General features: G+C 50.4%; 2 protein-coding genes across 6 annotated transcripts in view; one reads left to right on the top strand and one right to left on the bottom strand.

Annotated features, from left to right (window-relative positions):
• ST3GAL4 (ST3 beta-galactoside alpha-2,3-sialyltransferase 4) overlaps window positions 1-16912 on the bottom strand; it is a 1214471-nt gene that overhangs the window by 315796 nt on the left and 881763 nt on the right. The gene's annotated exons all lie outside the window — the stretch shown is intronic.
• Window positions 1-16912, top strand: part of ARHGAP32 (Rho GTPase activating protein 32) — a 216355-nt gene that overhangs the window by 178106 nt on the left and 21337 nt on the right. For all 5 annotated transcript variants that reach the window (XM_050323042.1, XM_050323041.1, XM_050323040.1 and 2 more), the window contains one exon: window positions 3766-3915. In XM_050323042.1, coding sequence (XP_050178999.1) covers window positions 3766-3915 — 150 coding nt within the window. The remainder of the gene's footprint in view (window positions 1-3765; window positions 3916-16912) is intronic.

Raw genomic sequence — 16912 nt, 5'->3', positions numbered from 1 at the left:
TGAGGGGCTGGTGGCTGAGGGGTTTGTGCAGCAAACAGAGCAAATGCTGAGGGGCCTGAGGGTGAGGGAGCCCTGCTTTTGATTAGGTAATTGTTATTTAACAGTTTTTATCCACGTCAGGAGAATTTTGGGCCTCGCTTACACTGCCAAAGCTGGTGGTAAAGCGTCAACAGCACGGCTGGGTCGATAAATGCCCCCCAGGGAGGCACTGTGGCACCTTCCCAAACCTCAACAAGCTACCTGGCACGAGTTCTCCTTCTCCTTCCCTCCCTTCCCACCCTGAGAGGGCTTTGGCCAGCACAGTTATGTCAGCTGAGGAGGGAGATATTTTTCTTGCTCCTAATTGACACATTTGTGCCAGCAAAAACCCCAGCCTCAGGTGGGCTTTTCCATTTGGGTTTTGGTTGGGGTTTTTTAGCAGCCAGGTTATATTAGATGGAGAATTTGTCTTTGCTTGTTCAGGCCAGGATATTGAGTCAGACGTGCCTTTCTGAGGAAAAGCAGCCCCTACTGCTTCTAGGAAGGTCTCCATTTCTTGGTAAATAATGTGCTTTATAATATGTGTTTTATCTATGGTTAAATCTGAGGTGGAAAGCAATAGGAGTAAATGGGATATTGGTGTAGTTTGGCTTGGCTGTCAGGTGATAACTCAGCAGCATCTCTGGGGAGAGCAACCATTTAAAATTATCTCTTAGTAGTGCTGGTTTCTGAATTTCCACTGTGACACTTGTCAGCCTGAACACCTCATGTGGAGACCCAGGCTGGGAGGGGAGCAGATGGATCACATCCCTGCTTTGCCACTGGGACAAGGAAGGTAGGAAAGGGCTGATTGTTTTATCCACATCTGCTGAGTTTGTAACACTGGTAGATCTGTTCCTGGGTGGAGAGGATCTCACCTTTCCCTGCAGGAGGGCAGCTCCCACAGCTCCTGAGCAGAGCTCACCCTCCTCACCCACCTACCCCCTCTTTGTTCTTTCTAACAACCTGTCAGCACAGATGTGACTGCTCTTCTTGTTCTTCCCCACCCAGGAGGAGCCGCAGTGCTCTCAGTGAATCACTCCTGTGTGGGTCTGACACTCTGAGCCTGCTTTAGGCTGAGAGGGTCTCCTCCAGAGCAGGCAGTGTGTGACCAAGGAGCCATTCAGACCTTCCAGCGGGCTCTGGAGTAGGGAATTTCTGGGGACCAAACTTGCCCCGACAGTCTTGGGCTGCTGCACCAGCTCACTAGGGGAGGGAGTCCCTGGGAGTGTGATTAATGGTGCAGAAAACAAGACAATTATTTTAACCTGCACCGAGTGGCTTAAAGGCAGAGCAGATTTATTGTGTTTTAAAAACTCAGGTCACTTTTCTGGTCAGTGAAGTTCAAGCATCGATTCCAAGCCAAGTAGTACCTCTCTGGATCATGGAAGTGCATCCATTGCACCTTTTTTTCTGGTTTTAGGGCCTGAGGTGACACCCAGAAGTCACTTGGTGATCTACTGGCAGTAGAATTCCTGCAGGACTGGAGTTAGATGCATTTTTCTCCATTTAAAATCCATTCTCTGATGGGCTCATTTTTCATTAAGCCAAGCAAGGTACTTCATGAAGAACTGTACGTGGAGTCTGTGAAATGATTCAAATGAACACACTCATGTTAATATTTGCTTTATTGGTGCCACTAAATGCTTTATTTGTCTGTTTGCCTGTTGTAAAAGCATCTGTCTCAGGTCTCTCACCTCCAGCAGTGTTGTCACAGCAGCCTGAGGGTGCTAACTTCTGAAATTCCACACAAGTCAGGGTGAGACTGTCTCCATTTATCCTTGAGCTGGGCTGATAGGAGATGATAAATGAGCCCTCACTTTCCTGTGATGATGGATACAACCAAACCCCGTCCTAACTTTGTTTGGCATGTCAGCACAATCTGTTCCTTTATTGTGTGTAATTAAAAAACCCCATCAAACTGCAAACACTCCTTTAATTAAAGCCCCCACAGCCACAGTTTGTCATGCTCGGTGCTCAGTGTTTGTTAAATGATCTGGGTTTGATTGCTGAGGGTGCACAGTGGGGTTGGGGAAGATTTTAGGGTTTCAGGTGGTGCTGAGGATCAGGGTGGTGTCACACTGCTAAAGGGGACTGTTTAAAGCAGTTTGCTCTACTCACATATGTTAAGTGGAATCACGTTTATTTTACATATATATATATAAATAGATTGCATCAATATCTGGTAAAATAGAAGGAAAAATACTCAGCTGTGTAAAGGGATTAAACCATCAGTGACATAACCATGTTCTTGGGACAGGGTTGTTCTGTTTCGTGGTTGAAGAACCCCCTGTGTGAGGTGTTTCTCCAGCCATCTCTGTTTCTCTCCTGTGCTGGGTCCCAGTTCCAGAGCTGCTCCCTGGATTTCACCCTGTGAGCAGTGGTGACCCTGAAGGGATGGGCCTTTGTCCCCAGGGGTTGTCACTGCTTTGGCAGAGTGTTTCTCTGCTGACTTTTGATGGCAGTGTTTGTGTGTTTAGTGCAGGTGGAATGTGTGGCTGGTGAGGGAGGAGCAGGGCAGAGCCACTGCTGGTGCCTGCAGGAGCCTTTACAACTTCCTGGGCTGTAAAGGCTCCCTCACAAAGCTCAGCCCCTTTGTGCCCAGGGATTTGTTCTCTTTAGCAGAGCTCTTCTGTTGAAGTTAAACTGCTTTTAAATCATGCACACAATGGCACTTTTGTCGGGGAGGCCTCTGGCTTTCACCCGGGGGCCTCAGGAAGAGCAGTTGACATTCCAGGGCATTGTTCTGCTCCCATTCAACCTGGGCCCAGCCTCTGCTCCCGAGGTTGGTCCTGTCACCCACTTCTGCCCTGCCTGACTCTCCTTTTCCTTCCACTGGGAATTAAGCTCTCCTTAGCAGGGCTGGATGGTTCTGGCAGAGGGACCGGTTTCCCCAGCAGGAGGTTTGGAGGGAGGGCTCCTCGTCCTCCTCTCTTTGCAGGTTCTTGTGTTTGTTCTGGAAGGGGATAAACTGCCTCTCTTCCATCAGCTACTCCAGTTATCTGTTAAATGAAACAAAGGCAGTAATGGGCTGCCCAGAGAGGTGGTGGGGTCCCCATCCCTGGGGGTGTCCAGGGAATGACAGGACATTGCACTCAGTGCTCTGGGCTGGGGGACAAGGTGGTGTTTGGTCAGAGGTTGGGCTCAGTGACCTTGGAGGTGTTTTCCAGTCTCAGTGACTCCATGGTTCTGTGTTTTTGTTTTGTGATGGCCTGAGAAGACTCAGGGGGTCAAACACCCTGGGATGGCCCAGCTGCAGGAGGTTCAGTGAAAGCACAGGCGTGCTGGAAGGGCAGGTACAGCACTGAGAGAGCTGCAGACATCCTCTGACCTCACAGACTGTTAGTCATCCATTTGTTCTGGAGGTGCCTTTCACTACTAGAACGAGAGCCAGTAACAAAGCGTTTATTCCCGAGTGTAGAGATTACAGACTGTGTTTGCACTGGAGATGACCAGCTTGTCTAGTTTAGCCTTGTTCCTTTTCCAGAGATGAGAATTACGGCTCCCACGTGCTGCCCACCATCCAAAACAGCTGTGTTAAATTCCTCCCTTACAGCTCGTGTTAATTCTGCACCAGCCAGGGATTGCAACAGAAGCCAAGTCTCTGTTTAATACCGAACCTCGGGAAAGCTGTTCCTGTAAATAGTTGATATCAGTGTTGCTACAGTTCCTGTGTGCTCTGTAGAACAAGCTCTGCCCAAGGCAGCCAGATCTGAACCGCAGTGGTGGTTTTGTTTTGTCGTGCAGTGTCCAAAAAGCACGGGAAGCTCATCACCTTCCTCCGGACATTCATGAAGTCGCGCCCAACGAAGCAGAAACTCAAACAGAGGGGGATCCTCAAGGAAAGGGTGTTTGGCTGTGACCTGGGAGAGCACCTGCTCAACTCTGGCCATGATGGTAAGAAACACTCTGCTCCTGAGCTCTTCCTCCTGTGGGAATCTCGTCTCAGGGGGGTTGGAGCTACAGAGGGCCGGGGGAGGAAGGGGTAATGAAAACCAGGGGCTGAAAGGGACGCTGAGGGGAACGAGGAGAGACGCTGTGGGTTGGTGTGGGAAGCGTCGTGGTTCAGTGTGGGAGCACTGCAGATGCCTGGAACTGCTGAAGATGAGTTTTCAACCTCTAGAAGTCTTCAAATAATTCTTTTTCCAGGAAAAAAAAAGTTTTATTTATACCTCAGTGTCAGTGATTAATTAACAGGTGTGTTAAATCTCTGTATTTCTCTAACTTTGGTACCTTTGTATGATTCCAGCACAATTCACAGTGTAAATCCTTCTTCTGCCTTTTCCCTTGATTTCACAGAATTACAGCAATGAACTGGAGATTATTTTTCATCCCAGCTTACTTTTCTCTCTGTTGTGGTGAGATTTCTGGATCCCTTCTCAGTCACTTTTCCCTTCCCAGTCACCCCTTCAGGGAGGCAAAGAAGAGCTCTCCGTTCCAAGAAAACTCTTCTTGGAAGAGTTTGGGATGAGCCTGGGTTTCACATGCTTTTCCCTCCACTCCCTCTGGGCCATGTCCAGTCCAGGCTGTGCAGGGAAGTACCTGGAGGTGCCAGGGAACAAACAGATCACTTGGATGCTGTCACAGGGACTTGGATGCTGTCACAGAGACTTGGATGCTGTCACAGGTCACCAGCCAAGGTCGCTCCATTGACAGCCACGCTGAGGGGTGTTTAGCAAAGCAGGATGGAGCAGCCATGGGCTTGCCCAGGAGTTAAAGCCATCAGGAAATCAGGGATGGAAGTAGCATCACTGTCTGGCTGTGTCAGCTTGGTCTGTTTGGTGGTTCTGCTCCTTGCAGAGGGTTTGCAGCAGTTCTTGTGCCCGAGCTGGTGATCCGATGTCTCCCAGCTTTTGTGTGCAGGCTGAGGGAGAAGTGAGGGGACATTTAGGGCAGGAAGGGAGATTCTGGTGTTATTTCAAACTCCTGGTTCATCCAGTGCCTTTTGGAAAAGGGCTGGCAAAGGGCAGGGAGCCATTTCATGCACTTTTTCCATAGAATTGGGTTGGTAACAGCAATGTGCACTCCCTCCTGTGACATACAGTGTTTTACTACCAGTTAGTGAATAATATGAGCTTGTTCTTATGGAATCAGGGCTGTGGGAAGGTTCTTTGTCCTGTTAATTGGAACCAGTAGGGATCTTTACTGCTGGGTCTTGGAAAGCATCAGAGAGCCAGGACCTGGCTGGTTTGGAGACAGGAACAGACAGTAACCCCTGCACGAGCTGCAGCAGGAGTAGGGAATTCACACCACGGTAGCTATGGAGCTGGGTTTGTGTTCATGCTGTGGGAGCAGCCTTAGAGGACAGGAGCCATGCCAGCAGTGAGCTCATTAGTGGGAGAGGGAACATTCCCTTTATCCCCAGCCCCATCCGTTTTCATTAGGCACAAGTCAGCGATAGCTGAAGCTTTGCCCTGCCCTCTCTTCCCCTGCCTTTGAGAGTGCATGTTTTATTTAGCATTAGAAGACACATCCTGAGCTGAACTGCACTGTTCTAAGTCACTGGAGGTTCCTGTTTGACAGCCTCTGGGAGCTCTGTCCTTGTCCTGGTCACTGCCCACCGTCACACACGCCGGGGTGACTCTGCCTGAGCTGTGCTAATGAGGTCCCTGCAGCTCAGAAGTCACCACTTGCTTTCCCCCTTGATTTAATAACTCTTCCCTAACTCCCTGGAGTGCAGCAGATCCAATTTGAGTGTTGCTAACAGGGGCACAGCTCCGTTTTCCCACAGCATGGTTGTTGTTTTCTGGGTGATTCAGCTCCTGACCTGTATTCCAAGTGACGTCATCCCAGGATGGGTTTTGTGGAGATGTTTCTGGGGCCCTGTGAGCACTGAGCTCTGTGCATGCACAGCATTTTAAGATCCCTTCCTTCTGGAGCATTACTGTGACTCAGTCCTGGAGCCAGAGGCAGTGCTGACCTGCTGAAAGGTGTCAGGGAGACCCTGAGGGGAATTAGAGCATAACCAGAACAAGGCTTTTTCTGGGAGCACAGGGAACGCTGTGGCTGAAGTCTGTGTGTGGTACCTGCTGGTGATGCGTTGGGATCACCCTCTTCAGTTCAGAAGAACAAAAAGAACCCAATATATTCATTGATTTGTTTAAATGAATTCTGGTTTGGGTAGGTCGGTGTCCAACACCCAAAAATATTCAGCAGGACTGAGGGAGCAAACGACACCGTGCCCAGCGACTGGAACGAGTGACGTGCTCACGTTGAACCAAACTGGAGTTATGTTGGGAATTTTATTAATTATCAGCTTTAGGAAGCTGACAAAGCCTAAATTCTCCAAAGTGTGCTGTAAAACATGAGTTTTACAGTCATGAATATTTGAAACTTCGCTTGTCTTTCAGGTGGGAAATGGTGAGCGAGAAGCGGAACGAGAGAATAAAAGGGATGAGGACAAAAGGTGTAACATTTTTTAATAAAGCCTCTGCTGAGGCAGCTGGCTCAGAGTGCTTAGGCAGGAGAGGAGTGTGTTTGCTCTGTGCCCAGAGGGGGATTGACAAACACTGAGGAGATGTTTTACCTCCTGCAGTACCTCGTCTTTCTGTGGGCTCAGCAAGTCCCTGCTCATTCTGCCGCCGTCCAGCCTCGTTGGGAGGGAGAATAAATTGGCATGAGCTGCACAGGAGGAAAGTGATGCAGCAATGTGACCTGGTTTGATGTTAACAGAGCAGGATCCCATCCTGAGAAGCTCCACGTTCAGCACACGCCGAGCTCTGACCTGGCAGAGCCTTTATTGTGGTTTACCTGAGGTTTTGGGGTGAGGCCAGTGCTGTCCCTGCTGGAAGGTGCCTGACAGAGCTTGCAGCTGCTAAACTTTGGGATAGGATCTGTCTGTGCCCAGAGATTCTCCTTGGAGGAGGGTGTCTGGTGAGCTGGATGGATGGAGCAGCAGGACTGGGGTTGCTGCTGCCTTGGTTGCTGCTGGTGGGGATGTGGTTGGTCATTTCCCTAATTGAGCAGTGACACAGCAGGGAGGGAGGTGAGGGTTTGAACAAGTGTTTGCAAGAACAGTGTGAGGGACAAGGCACCTTCATTCAGATCCTCCTGCGTGCCTGGTGAGTCATGGTGGGGATTGAGGTGATCTCTGGGCAGGGTCCTGGGCTTTGGTGTGTTTGTTGTTTAACTCCAGTTTGTGTTGTGGGGACACTCTGAGCTCTCCAAGCAGTGATGGAGCCCCTCTGGGGTAGGAGTGCCCCCTCCACGTGGTGCCCAGCAGTCCTTTCCCCAGGGCCCTGGGGGAGCAGTCAGGGGAAGGAAGCATCACTGTCCAGTCTCTCAGGCGAGGTTCTGAGTCATGGGCAGATCACAGGATTATTTTCCAAAATCATCTGTGCTCCAAGGTGCTTGGGAAAGTGGGAATTAGGAGCCTCTGTGCTCCAGGTGTGTTGCTCCCAGTGAAAGTCTCAGCAGTCAGTGCCCGTGGTTCCTGTCCTGTCTCTTGTCAGCACTGAATGATGGGCTGGGCCCTGCAGGAGTAAAACCAGTTTTGATAAGGAGGGATTTTGAGCTCCTCTGTTGGGTCTAAATCTGGCACAGCCTGTGGTGATGCTCCCTTCAAGTTGGTTTGCACAATATTTCTCCGGTCGGCTCTGTCTGCATCCCATCCCAGTCCTTACTCATCCCTTGGCTCCTGCTGGGGTTGGATCCTTCCCCTACCAGGGCACTGTCAGTTGGAAGCAGCCCAGGCTCAGCAGGGAGGATCTGTTTCTTCATCCCCCTCAGAGGTGCTCCTGGTTGGTTTGGAGCTGTTCACACCTGCCATGGTTTGGTTTTACAGAATCACAGGATACCCTGAGCTGGAAGGGACTCCCAAAGCTCACCAGTCCAAGCCCTGGCCCTGCACAGACATCCCAGCAATCCCACCCTGTCCCTGAGAGCTCTGGCAGCCTTGGGGCTGTGCCCACTGCCCTGGGGAGCCTGTCCAGTGCCAGCCACCCTCTAGGGGAACAACTTGCCCTGATATCCAACCTAACCCTGCCCTGGCACAGCTCCAGCTGTTCCCTGGGTGCTGTCACAGTTCTCTGGAGCTGTGAGATGCAGCAAATTCACCCTCATCCCTGGCTCCTGAACAGGCCTTGTTCTTGTTCCCTTTCTGGGTACACGTTCTTTTCCCCCCCCCCAAATTTTTTTCTCCCGAAGGAAACCAAATAGACCTTAAATTTAGCTCGACCCCAGTGAGAAGGCTGTGCTTGCAGAGGATGTTTGCTGAGTGTGGGAGCTGCTGAAGTGCTGCATTGCAGCATCTGCACCGTGTCCCGGTTTGTGCCGTGGAACATTCCCACCCGGAGCTCCCCCACAGCCCAGGGTGTGTGACACGTGTAGGAGAACAGGGATGTGAGCAGGGATGTCCTGCTGGGCTGCAGGGGCAGTGCCTGGGGAGCTGGGCACGTTCCTGGAGCTGCTGCAGTTCCGGGGCCGTTCCGCTCCCTCGGGATGGGTCAGCAGCACCAGGGAAAAGCCACGATCCCCTTCTGGGAGAGGGGGAATCAGGAGCTGCAGCACATCAGGGGTGACTGTGCTGCTTCTTCAAATGCTGCTGGGAATGATGTACTGGGGTTGCTTGGAGTGCAGCAGATAGGGGATGGAATACTCTCTGTTCTCCCCACCAAACGTTCCTGACACTTGTTGGGAATGACCCTTTCACTCTCCGTGGTTAGACCAGAGCCCAGGCTTGACCCTCAGAACTGTGTAAGGTCTTGCTGTGGCAGATTGGGCACCTCCATCCCAATATTTACTGGGCACTAGGAATGGGTTTATTCTCCTGTGCTGCTTGTGATGCTCTTCAGACAAGCTCTGTAACAGCACCTCGGGGTTTCTGGTGCCCCCAGGGCTTGTTTGGGGTCCTCTGGTGTCCTCCATCCCTTGGGACCATGCCCTGGCTGCAGCTGGCTGATGGAGTTGCCTCTGATGTTAATTTATGGCAGATGTGGGTGTAGGGAGAACATTGTCACCAGAACAGAGAAACACAAGGAATGAGATCTTGGCATCCTCCTGGCAGGGACCTGTAAAGATCTGGTTCCCCTCAGCTCAGGGACAGTCTGGTAATCTGAATGTCATCCCTCTGGTTCCTGGTGTTAATGTTAGGAGCCCCTTTTACCAGCTAGTAATTTTCATTATGATAAAAGTCTGCCTGGCTGGCTTTGGATCTTTGCCATCCGTGAAGGAAACCATGATTTGGAATTCAGGACAGCTGAGCCTTACATATTGGGTAATTTCAGTTTTTCTTGATGTTTTATTTTAACTCTGAGAGAGTAAATGTAACCAGTTTCCTTGCCCTGTTAATGCTGGAAAATTAAATAGAACATGAGAAACAAGCAAAGCAAACTTTGCTGAAAAGTAGAAAGTTATAAATATTTACAAAATTGTGGCTTTTTCTCCTTCCTTCCTTTAAATACTGTCAGTAACTGTAAACACAGGGTGGTCCCTGGAATCCATTTATATTAACAGGACAAGGGGAAATGGCTTCAAGCTGAAAGAGGGTGGGTTTAAATGGGATATTGGGAAGAAATTCTTCCTGTGAGGGTGGGCAGGCCCTGGCACAGGTTGCCCAGAGAAGCTGTGGCTGCCCCTGGATCCCTGGAAGTGTCCAAGGCCAGGTTGGACAGGGCTTGGAGCACCCTGGGCTAGTGGAAGGTATCCCTGCCCATGGCAGGGGGTGGAATGAGATGGTCTTTAATGTGCCTTCCAACCCAAACCATCCTGGGATTCAGTGTTCCAAAGGCCCAGGTGAAATCCCTACTCACGATGTCCTTGCCAGGGAACTGCTTTGCTCCAAGATTGTCACTTCAGAAAGACTTCCCAGCATTTGCAGGGCTTCCCTGGGAAACAAAACCTCAGTTTTCACCTGCCCATGGCAGCACAGCAGCCTGGCCTGGAGTTCCCAGCTGTGTTTGGAATTGCTGGGACTTGAGTGCCGGCAGAGCCACGTCATGGCTTTGTTTAAGCAATAATTCTGGCTCCTGGGCAAAGGTTTCTTGTGTGACCTGCCAAGTGTGACCTGCAGCCTCCCCCTCAGAGTGATGGAATTGGCCACAGCCTTTGCAGGGGGCTGAGGGGGATATTGGCTGTGGATGAGGCTGAGGGTTTCTGCTGGATGTGTTCCCTCTGTTAACAAACCCTTGGGGCAGTTCTGTACTTCCAGTAGGTATTTTCAGAGGATCCAAACTTAACAGGTTTGAATGTGAACTGAAAAGTTTCAAACCTTCAAGTAGGTTCAGCTCTGGCATCCTGCTATCCTGTTTTTCCTTCTGTCTCTATTTTTAAGCATTTCTGTGCCTAAAGGAGTTCGTGATCAGGACAAAAATCAGAGTTTTGAAGGGTTTGTTTGCCATTCTCTTTTTCTGCTGAGACATTTCTTGTGTGACTTTGGCAAGTCCTTTAAAGCAGGATTCACCTCCTTTACTCTTGGGCATCGAGCTGTTATCCAGGGATGTCTGGAGAATGATCAGATGGGGATGCCTGGAGGGTGATCACCTCTGCCATAATATAGGTGTTCTTTTCATCCCAAATCCATCTCCAAAGGACTCGGGCAATGGCCAGAACTGCACTCAGAGCTCTGGCAGGTGAGCTGGGAGCTCAATTCTGGCTCTCCCACACTTTAGTGGCCTTGGGGAACTTGTTTGTTATCTCCCATTCCATCTCCAGGCTTGTAAAATCCAACTGACAGCCCATATCTGCCCTCAGGGTGCCCCAGGGTCAATTCCTAATACCCATGAGGAACTTGGGAGATCAGGAGTGTGATATAAAATATCCAATAGCATTCACTCCAGTGTTGGCACAGGTGGGCATGTGAGATCCAGTTGGGAATGTCTGTAGGAATTCAGTGAACTCCCCTGCGTGCTCTCCCTGCATTTGCTGTGTTCCCTGGTTGGGTTTGCATCCCAAATCTGAGCATTCCAGGTGTTCCGGAAACCAGAACGGTGCCAAGTTCACCGGAATTCCCTGTGAACTGTGGGAAAACGGAGTGGTTTGGGTGCCTGAATGTCCCCTTGGATGTGATGGTGGTGATCCACAGCGAAGGTGGATCCAACAGCCTGGAAAAAAGGGCAGTAGTTGACCCAGACTGGGGACGAGCAGAGAACATTCCCCTTCCTGCAGATGCTGCACAAACCGAACACGAGCTGAGACGTTCAAAGGCCGAGAGCTTTGAGCTATTTTGGGCAAATTTCCAACCATAACAGGCACTGTTATTGCTTCACCATCTGCCCTCCGAGTTGCTGGAGCTGGAGGTTGTTGGGGACGGGGTCAGCATTACAAAGGGGGTACATGGGGGGCCCCATGGAGAATCCCTTGTCGGGGGGACATCCCTGCAGAAAGGGGCTGCTGAGCGGGGAACACAAGCCTTTGCTGTTTAAAAAGAGGCAGTTTCTCTCTCCCCTCCTCATTCCCCCCAGCCTGCAGCTGTGAGGAGAGAATTCTTTGTGCCTGAGTGGCCCAGAGGACAGCAGGGAGTTGAAAATTAATTTGCATTTCGAAACACTACAGCTGTGGGGGGAACAAGCACGAGGGAAAATGTCACAGTCAGTACAGGAATTGCTTGTGCTCTTATCCTGCTGCTCTTAGCAAGGGGAGAATTTTTACCCTCTCAGTTGCAGTGTTATTGATCTAAATAAAAAACTCCAGCACTCAGGCCATATCTGAATGTATTGTGGTATTTTATTGGATATCAGGGAAAAATTCTGCACTGAAGGGGCTGTCAAGCACTGGAACTGCTCAGGCTGCCCAGGGCAGTGGTGGAGTCCCCTTCCCTGGAGGGGTTTCAAAGCCCTGTGGATGTGGCACTTGGGGACAAGGGTTGGTGATGACCTTGGCAGTGCTGGGGGAATGGTTGGACTCAATGATCTCTTTTCCAGCCGTGATGATCCTGTGATTATTTTGTATGAAACAGTAAAACCCAACCCCAGAGAGCTGGCTGGACACAGGCTGGGCCACGGGTGTGCTGTCCAACACCTCCAGTGGCTGCTGGAAGTGCAGGGAGTTCCCCTGGCAGCCCTGGGATTCCAAACTGTGGTTATCGACCTCCCCTGCCTGATGCAACCCAGGATTTACGTTCCTCAGGCTTGAACTTTGCACTTTGCTTTCACACAGGCCCTGGCTGAGCTTGCCATAAAAGAAAAGTCCAGGCTGGCATAGCAGAGTCCGGGGCTGATTCCAGCCTTGCCTGGATCTGCTCACGCATCCAGCTCGTGGGTTACGGTTCCCTCTTACAGGATTGCACTTTCCCAAGTGCATAAGTCCAGAAAAATATCAGTGTATGTGACCAGGAAATGGGGCAGCTCAAGGCAGAGGGCTTGGATTTTACACAGCTCAGCACAGGTGGGAATAATAACGTGGGTCAGTTCTTGGAAATGAGGGAGAATCGAAGAATCATGGAATCACAGACTGGTTTGTGTTGGAAGGGACCTTAAAGATCATCTCATCCCACCTTCCATCACCCATCCAACCTGGCCCTGAACGCCTTGAGCACCTTGAAGGGAGGTGGATCCATGGTTGGTTTTGTATTTCTGTCTCATTCCCGGTGACTCAAAGATCAGGCCAGGGATTTAGGAAAGTCCTGAGAAGAGAATCTTTCAAAGCTTGATGTTTTTTTGGTGCCTGTGAAGTGACACATGCAGGTGCAAAGTTGTGAGGCAGGGAACAATAAAAATAAAGTCCTTAATCTCTGTCCCGTGCTGGTTTTACACCTGAGTGTGACCTCCACTCTGAGGGGGAGGGAAGAGCTTCAGACAGGAGTAGTTTGAAATGAGGTTCCTGGAACAAGTTACAGGCTGAAATATTATAGGTTTTTTACTGGTTTTTTTCTTTTTTTAAGGAAATACTTGGGCAGTTTTTTGCAAAGTGGACTTGATGATCTCAGGGGTCTTTTCTGACCTTAACGCTTCTAAAAATTGAGTTAAGATAGGAAGATTTTTGGGGTAAAAGCATCTGTATTTCTTTGGGTGAGGATATTCCCTGTTGGGTTTTTACATAATCCTGCATTAATGGCGAGGGAGTTGGGATTTATGTGCCTAATTTCAGGTGTCTGGAAGTTGTCAGGGTCTCAGCTGGGCACTGAATTTCAAGGAAGGGGCAGGTCCAGCCTGCAGTGGCACCACTTGAGTTGTGCTGGGTGTTCTTGGGGTTCTTCATCCCCTGCCTGTCCTGTCCTTACTTGTCCTTGCTGGCTGATCCAAGGACATCCTGGACAACCAGGAGTGAGCTGCCTCCACCCACATTTTATCTGATGGTTTCAATTTCTATTCTCGTGGCTCAAAACAACCTCCTGTTGCTCACTTCTGGATTTTTTTCCATAAGCTTCCCAATCTTCTGGCTCTCAGTCCCAGTGATCCCCTCTGCTCAGGTGGTGCAGAGCAGGGGTTTTCCACATTTCTGGAGGTTTGCATCCCTGTGTGGGTTTGCTGTGTGTGGAATTCAGGGTGCTATGGGCCATTACCCAGCCCAGAGGTGGGGTTGGGAAAAGCACAGTGCCCCAGGAGAGCTTGGTGGGAGGCCTCGTGCCCCAGGCTGAACAAATAGTTCTAATTCCTCTAACGTGCTAAGAAAATAAAGCACCAGCAAGCCTCCCAAAACCCAGGGAGGGGACTGTTACAAAAGATTCAGAACGAAAAAAAAAAATCAGCCCGAGATGATAGGAAAGGAAATGGGCCTGATTTGGGGATAAATCAAAATGTTCCTAGGAATGAAACCCATAAACCTGCTTCCTCTTAATGGCAGAGAATTAACCGGTTAACGAGCCCTCAGAGATGCAATAAAGCTTTCAAAGCAGCTGAGAGATGCTCAGGAATGAGTTGAGTGAATTCCTTCAGCTGCTGTGGTGATGAAATGTGCTGGGTCCCCTCCGGTGAGCCTCGTGCACTTTGTCTCCTGGAACTGCCTGGTATTGGAGACAGCAAAGGGAGGGAGGGAGGGAAGGGTGGTTGATTTGGGGATGGGAGACTTGTCCAGTGCCCCACTGATGAGGTGGGTGTTCAAAGGCAGCACCTGGCAGTGGATTTTAGCCACCTGCACTCAGTCAGTGACTTCGCTGCAGGGAGATTTTCTGGAGCCAGTGGCTGAAGCCCCCGTGGCTCAGCAAAGGGATAAACCCACCCCAGGGGTCAGGTTGTTGTTACCTGCCTGGGAACACGGCACTGCAGAGGGCCCTGAGCTGGGCTGGATGACCACAGGCACCAGGGCTGGGCTCAGAGGCTCCCTGAGCACATGGGGCTGGAGCAAGAACTGAGTGTTACCCTGTGCCCTCCTTTCCCAAAGTGGCCTGCTGGTTGTCAGGAACCAGCTCGGGGGGGGAACCTTGTGGCTGTTAATGCAACCCACGTGTGTCATCAGTCTGGGTGCTGTAATTGCAGGAAACCACAGTAATTAACTGACACGAATAGAACTTCAGTGTCGCTGTTCCTACATCCTAGAAGAGGAAATCTCCCTCGGTTCCCTGCTGTGATACCTGTCTGGCTCAGATCTGGCACGTGGCCTGGGATCCAGGAGCCAAACTCAGCTCCTGAATGCTGAGAAGTTCACCTGCAGCAGGGCAGGGATTTGTGCAGCAGATGGAGACAGGGACTCAAACCAGCCAGTCACAGCTGCTGTAGGGGGTGGTCTTGGCACACCTGACATTCACAAAATTAAGTCTTAGCTTGTGCTGTCATCCTGCCTTTTCATTCTGGAGGGAACAGACGCTCTTCCCTCCATATGTGGGTATATCCATCTATAAAAAATGTGTATTTAGCTGAAGGGCCTGGGATTCAAAGGGCAGAGGGATGTTAAACACACATCCGGTTGTCAGGCGTCAACTTTGTTCAGAAATCTGAAAAACCAAGTCACCACCCCAGCAAAGGGCCCTCAGGTGCAATTACAGCCCCCCTTGAATTTCAGTGCCTTCTCCCACTGTGCAGAGTTCCCCCAAAATATCCACGCTATATTTAGTTTAAAGAACACATCGTCCTGGTAACCAGATCAGGAGATGCTGGGAACAAGCCTGCTGGGAATTTTTTCAGGGTATACTAATTATTCTAACTGTGCCCAGGCTCCTCCATGACAAAAGAGTACTTTAGGGAGGGTGCTGGTGCTCCAGCCCTCACCTTCCCTCCTGTCCTGCTCCACACCATCAGCCCAGGGTGCTGCTCGGCCGAGCTGGTCCATAAATGCTGTTGTCCCCTGGTGTGTGTTTGCACAGCTGGATAAAAAACCCCAGGAGGGGCAGATGGGCACACACAGAGCTCACTCCATGGCCAGGCAAGCCATTGGGAAGCACAGGCAGATGTTCCAGCTGTGCCCATGGTGGGCAGGTGAACAGGAGAGCTGGTCATGTGTGTGAGTATTCACCCTTCCCTGGTGGGAACTTGGGCAGGCAGGGAATGTGCTATGGATTTATTTGCTTTTTATTTATTTATTTGCTTCTTGATTTATTTACTTCTTGATTTATTTGCCTATTTATTTATTTATTTGTTTCTTCTTTATTTATTTATTTCAATGTGTTCTACACTGATTTCAGGGGGACCCCTGTCGAGGTTCCAAGGTGGACCACTATGGTCTTTGGGATTTGCAACATCAGCAGATCTTGTCACAACAGTTGAAAACCTGGGGAAGCTCCTTTGCCCACTCCTGTGGGACCCTGGCATGCAGGCAGCTGGCAATGCCCACAGCTGTCTCCTGACATTTCCTTGCACCTACAGGGACAGCAGAAGGTGGTTTTCCTCCCCAAAACAAGCAGCCCTTGGTTTCCAAAGCTCTTTGCTTAAAGTGTAACTCTGCTTGCCCCAGAGTCTGCACCTGGCTTTGGAAAATAGTGGGAGATGCTGTAAATGCCTGGGAATGTAACACTAGAGCCTGACTCGTTAGTTCTGGCTGTCTCTTGGTGTCTTGGAATACCCCAGGTCCAGGGTCTAATCCGCTGCAGCTGAGCCTGTGTGACTGAGAGGATTTACAGGGTTCATCCCCTCCTGTGCTGGAGTGCAGGCGTGCCCTTATCCCAGGATACACCTGCTGGTGTCCAGGGAGCCACCTCAGAGGAGTCCTTTCTCCAGCTGGGAGGGTTTGCTGCTGGGAAGGCAGCAGGGAAGGGGCTGGGGGGAGATGGAGCAGCCAGAGCAGCAGAGCTGCCTGGCAGATGGCATTTGCTGCCTGATCTAAGGGGATTTGCCACATGACCTGTTCAGAATCTGTGTCACAGGGCAAAGTGATCAGACCTGGCATCTCCTGTAAGAATAAATCTACATCAGCAGAGGAGCTGTGGCTAAAAGGTGGCTGGCACAGGGATGCCCAGGGAGCCCAGCTCTTTCCGTGAGGATTTGCTGATGCTCACAAGAGCTCTCTCCCGATTTTCTCTCTGTGTTCAGGGCAGTTTTATCTCTCTTTTATAAATCCGGTGATTTGCTCCTCCTTAAGCTCCCAGGGATGGACACACAGCTCCAGCAGTGGCTGTGCATGAGGCTGGGAAGCCAGCTGGAAGGAATCAGTTGGTGAAGCGGCTGGAATATTAACTTGACACCTAATTATGTCCTCTGGGCTGATTTTTCCATTCTGTCATGCCCTGCTCTGTCTGCACTTTCTGTGAGTGGGGGATAGTGTGGAGCTCTCTGCATCCAGCCACGCTCCAGCACACACTGGGAAGGGAATTATCAGTTGTAAAGACTCTCCTGGCCGTGGTGCCAAAAGTAGCATCTCCCTGATGTTTATGTTTGCTGAGACCAAGCAGTTGAGGTTAATCCTGTATAGATCTGAAAGACAGTGTTTATTCCATTTCATAGCTCTTCTGGGATGGTGTTTAACACCATGGGAATAGTGAGGGGACCTGTGCTGTCTCTGCTTGACCACAGTTTTTCAATCTGATTTGTGTCCTGGCAGTTCTTTATTAAAATAAACACCTCTGACCAGTTTCCACACCAGCTCTTGA

This window comes from Myiozetetes cayanensis, unplaced genomic scaffold (assembly GCF_022539395.1).
Source record: "Myiozetetes cayanensis isolate MyiCay16 unplaced genomic scaffold, myiCay2020 scf29, whole genome shotgun sequence".
NCBI lineage: Eukaryota > Metazoa > Chordata > Aves > Passeriformes > Tyrannidae > Myiozetetes > Myiozetetes cayanensis.
Note: the sequence above shows the minus strand (reverse complement) of the source record. Positions and strands in the feature narration are given on the sequence as shown.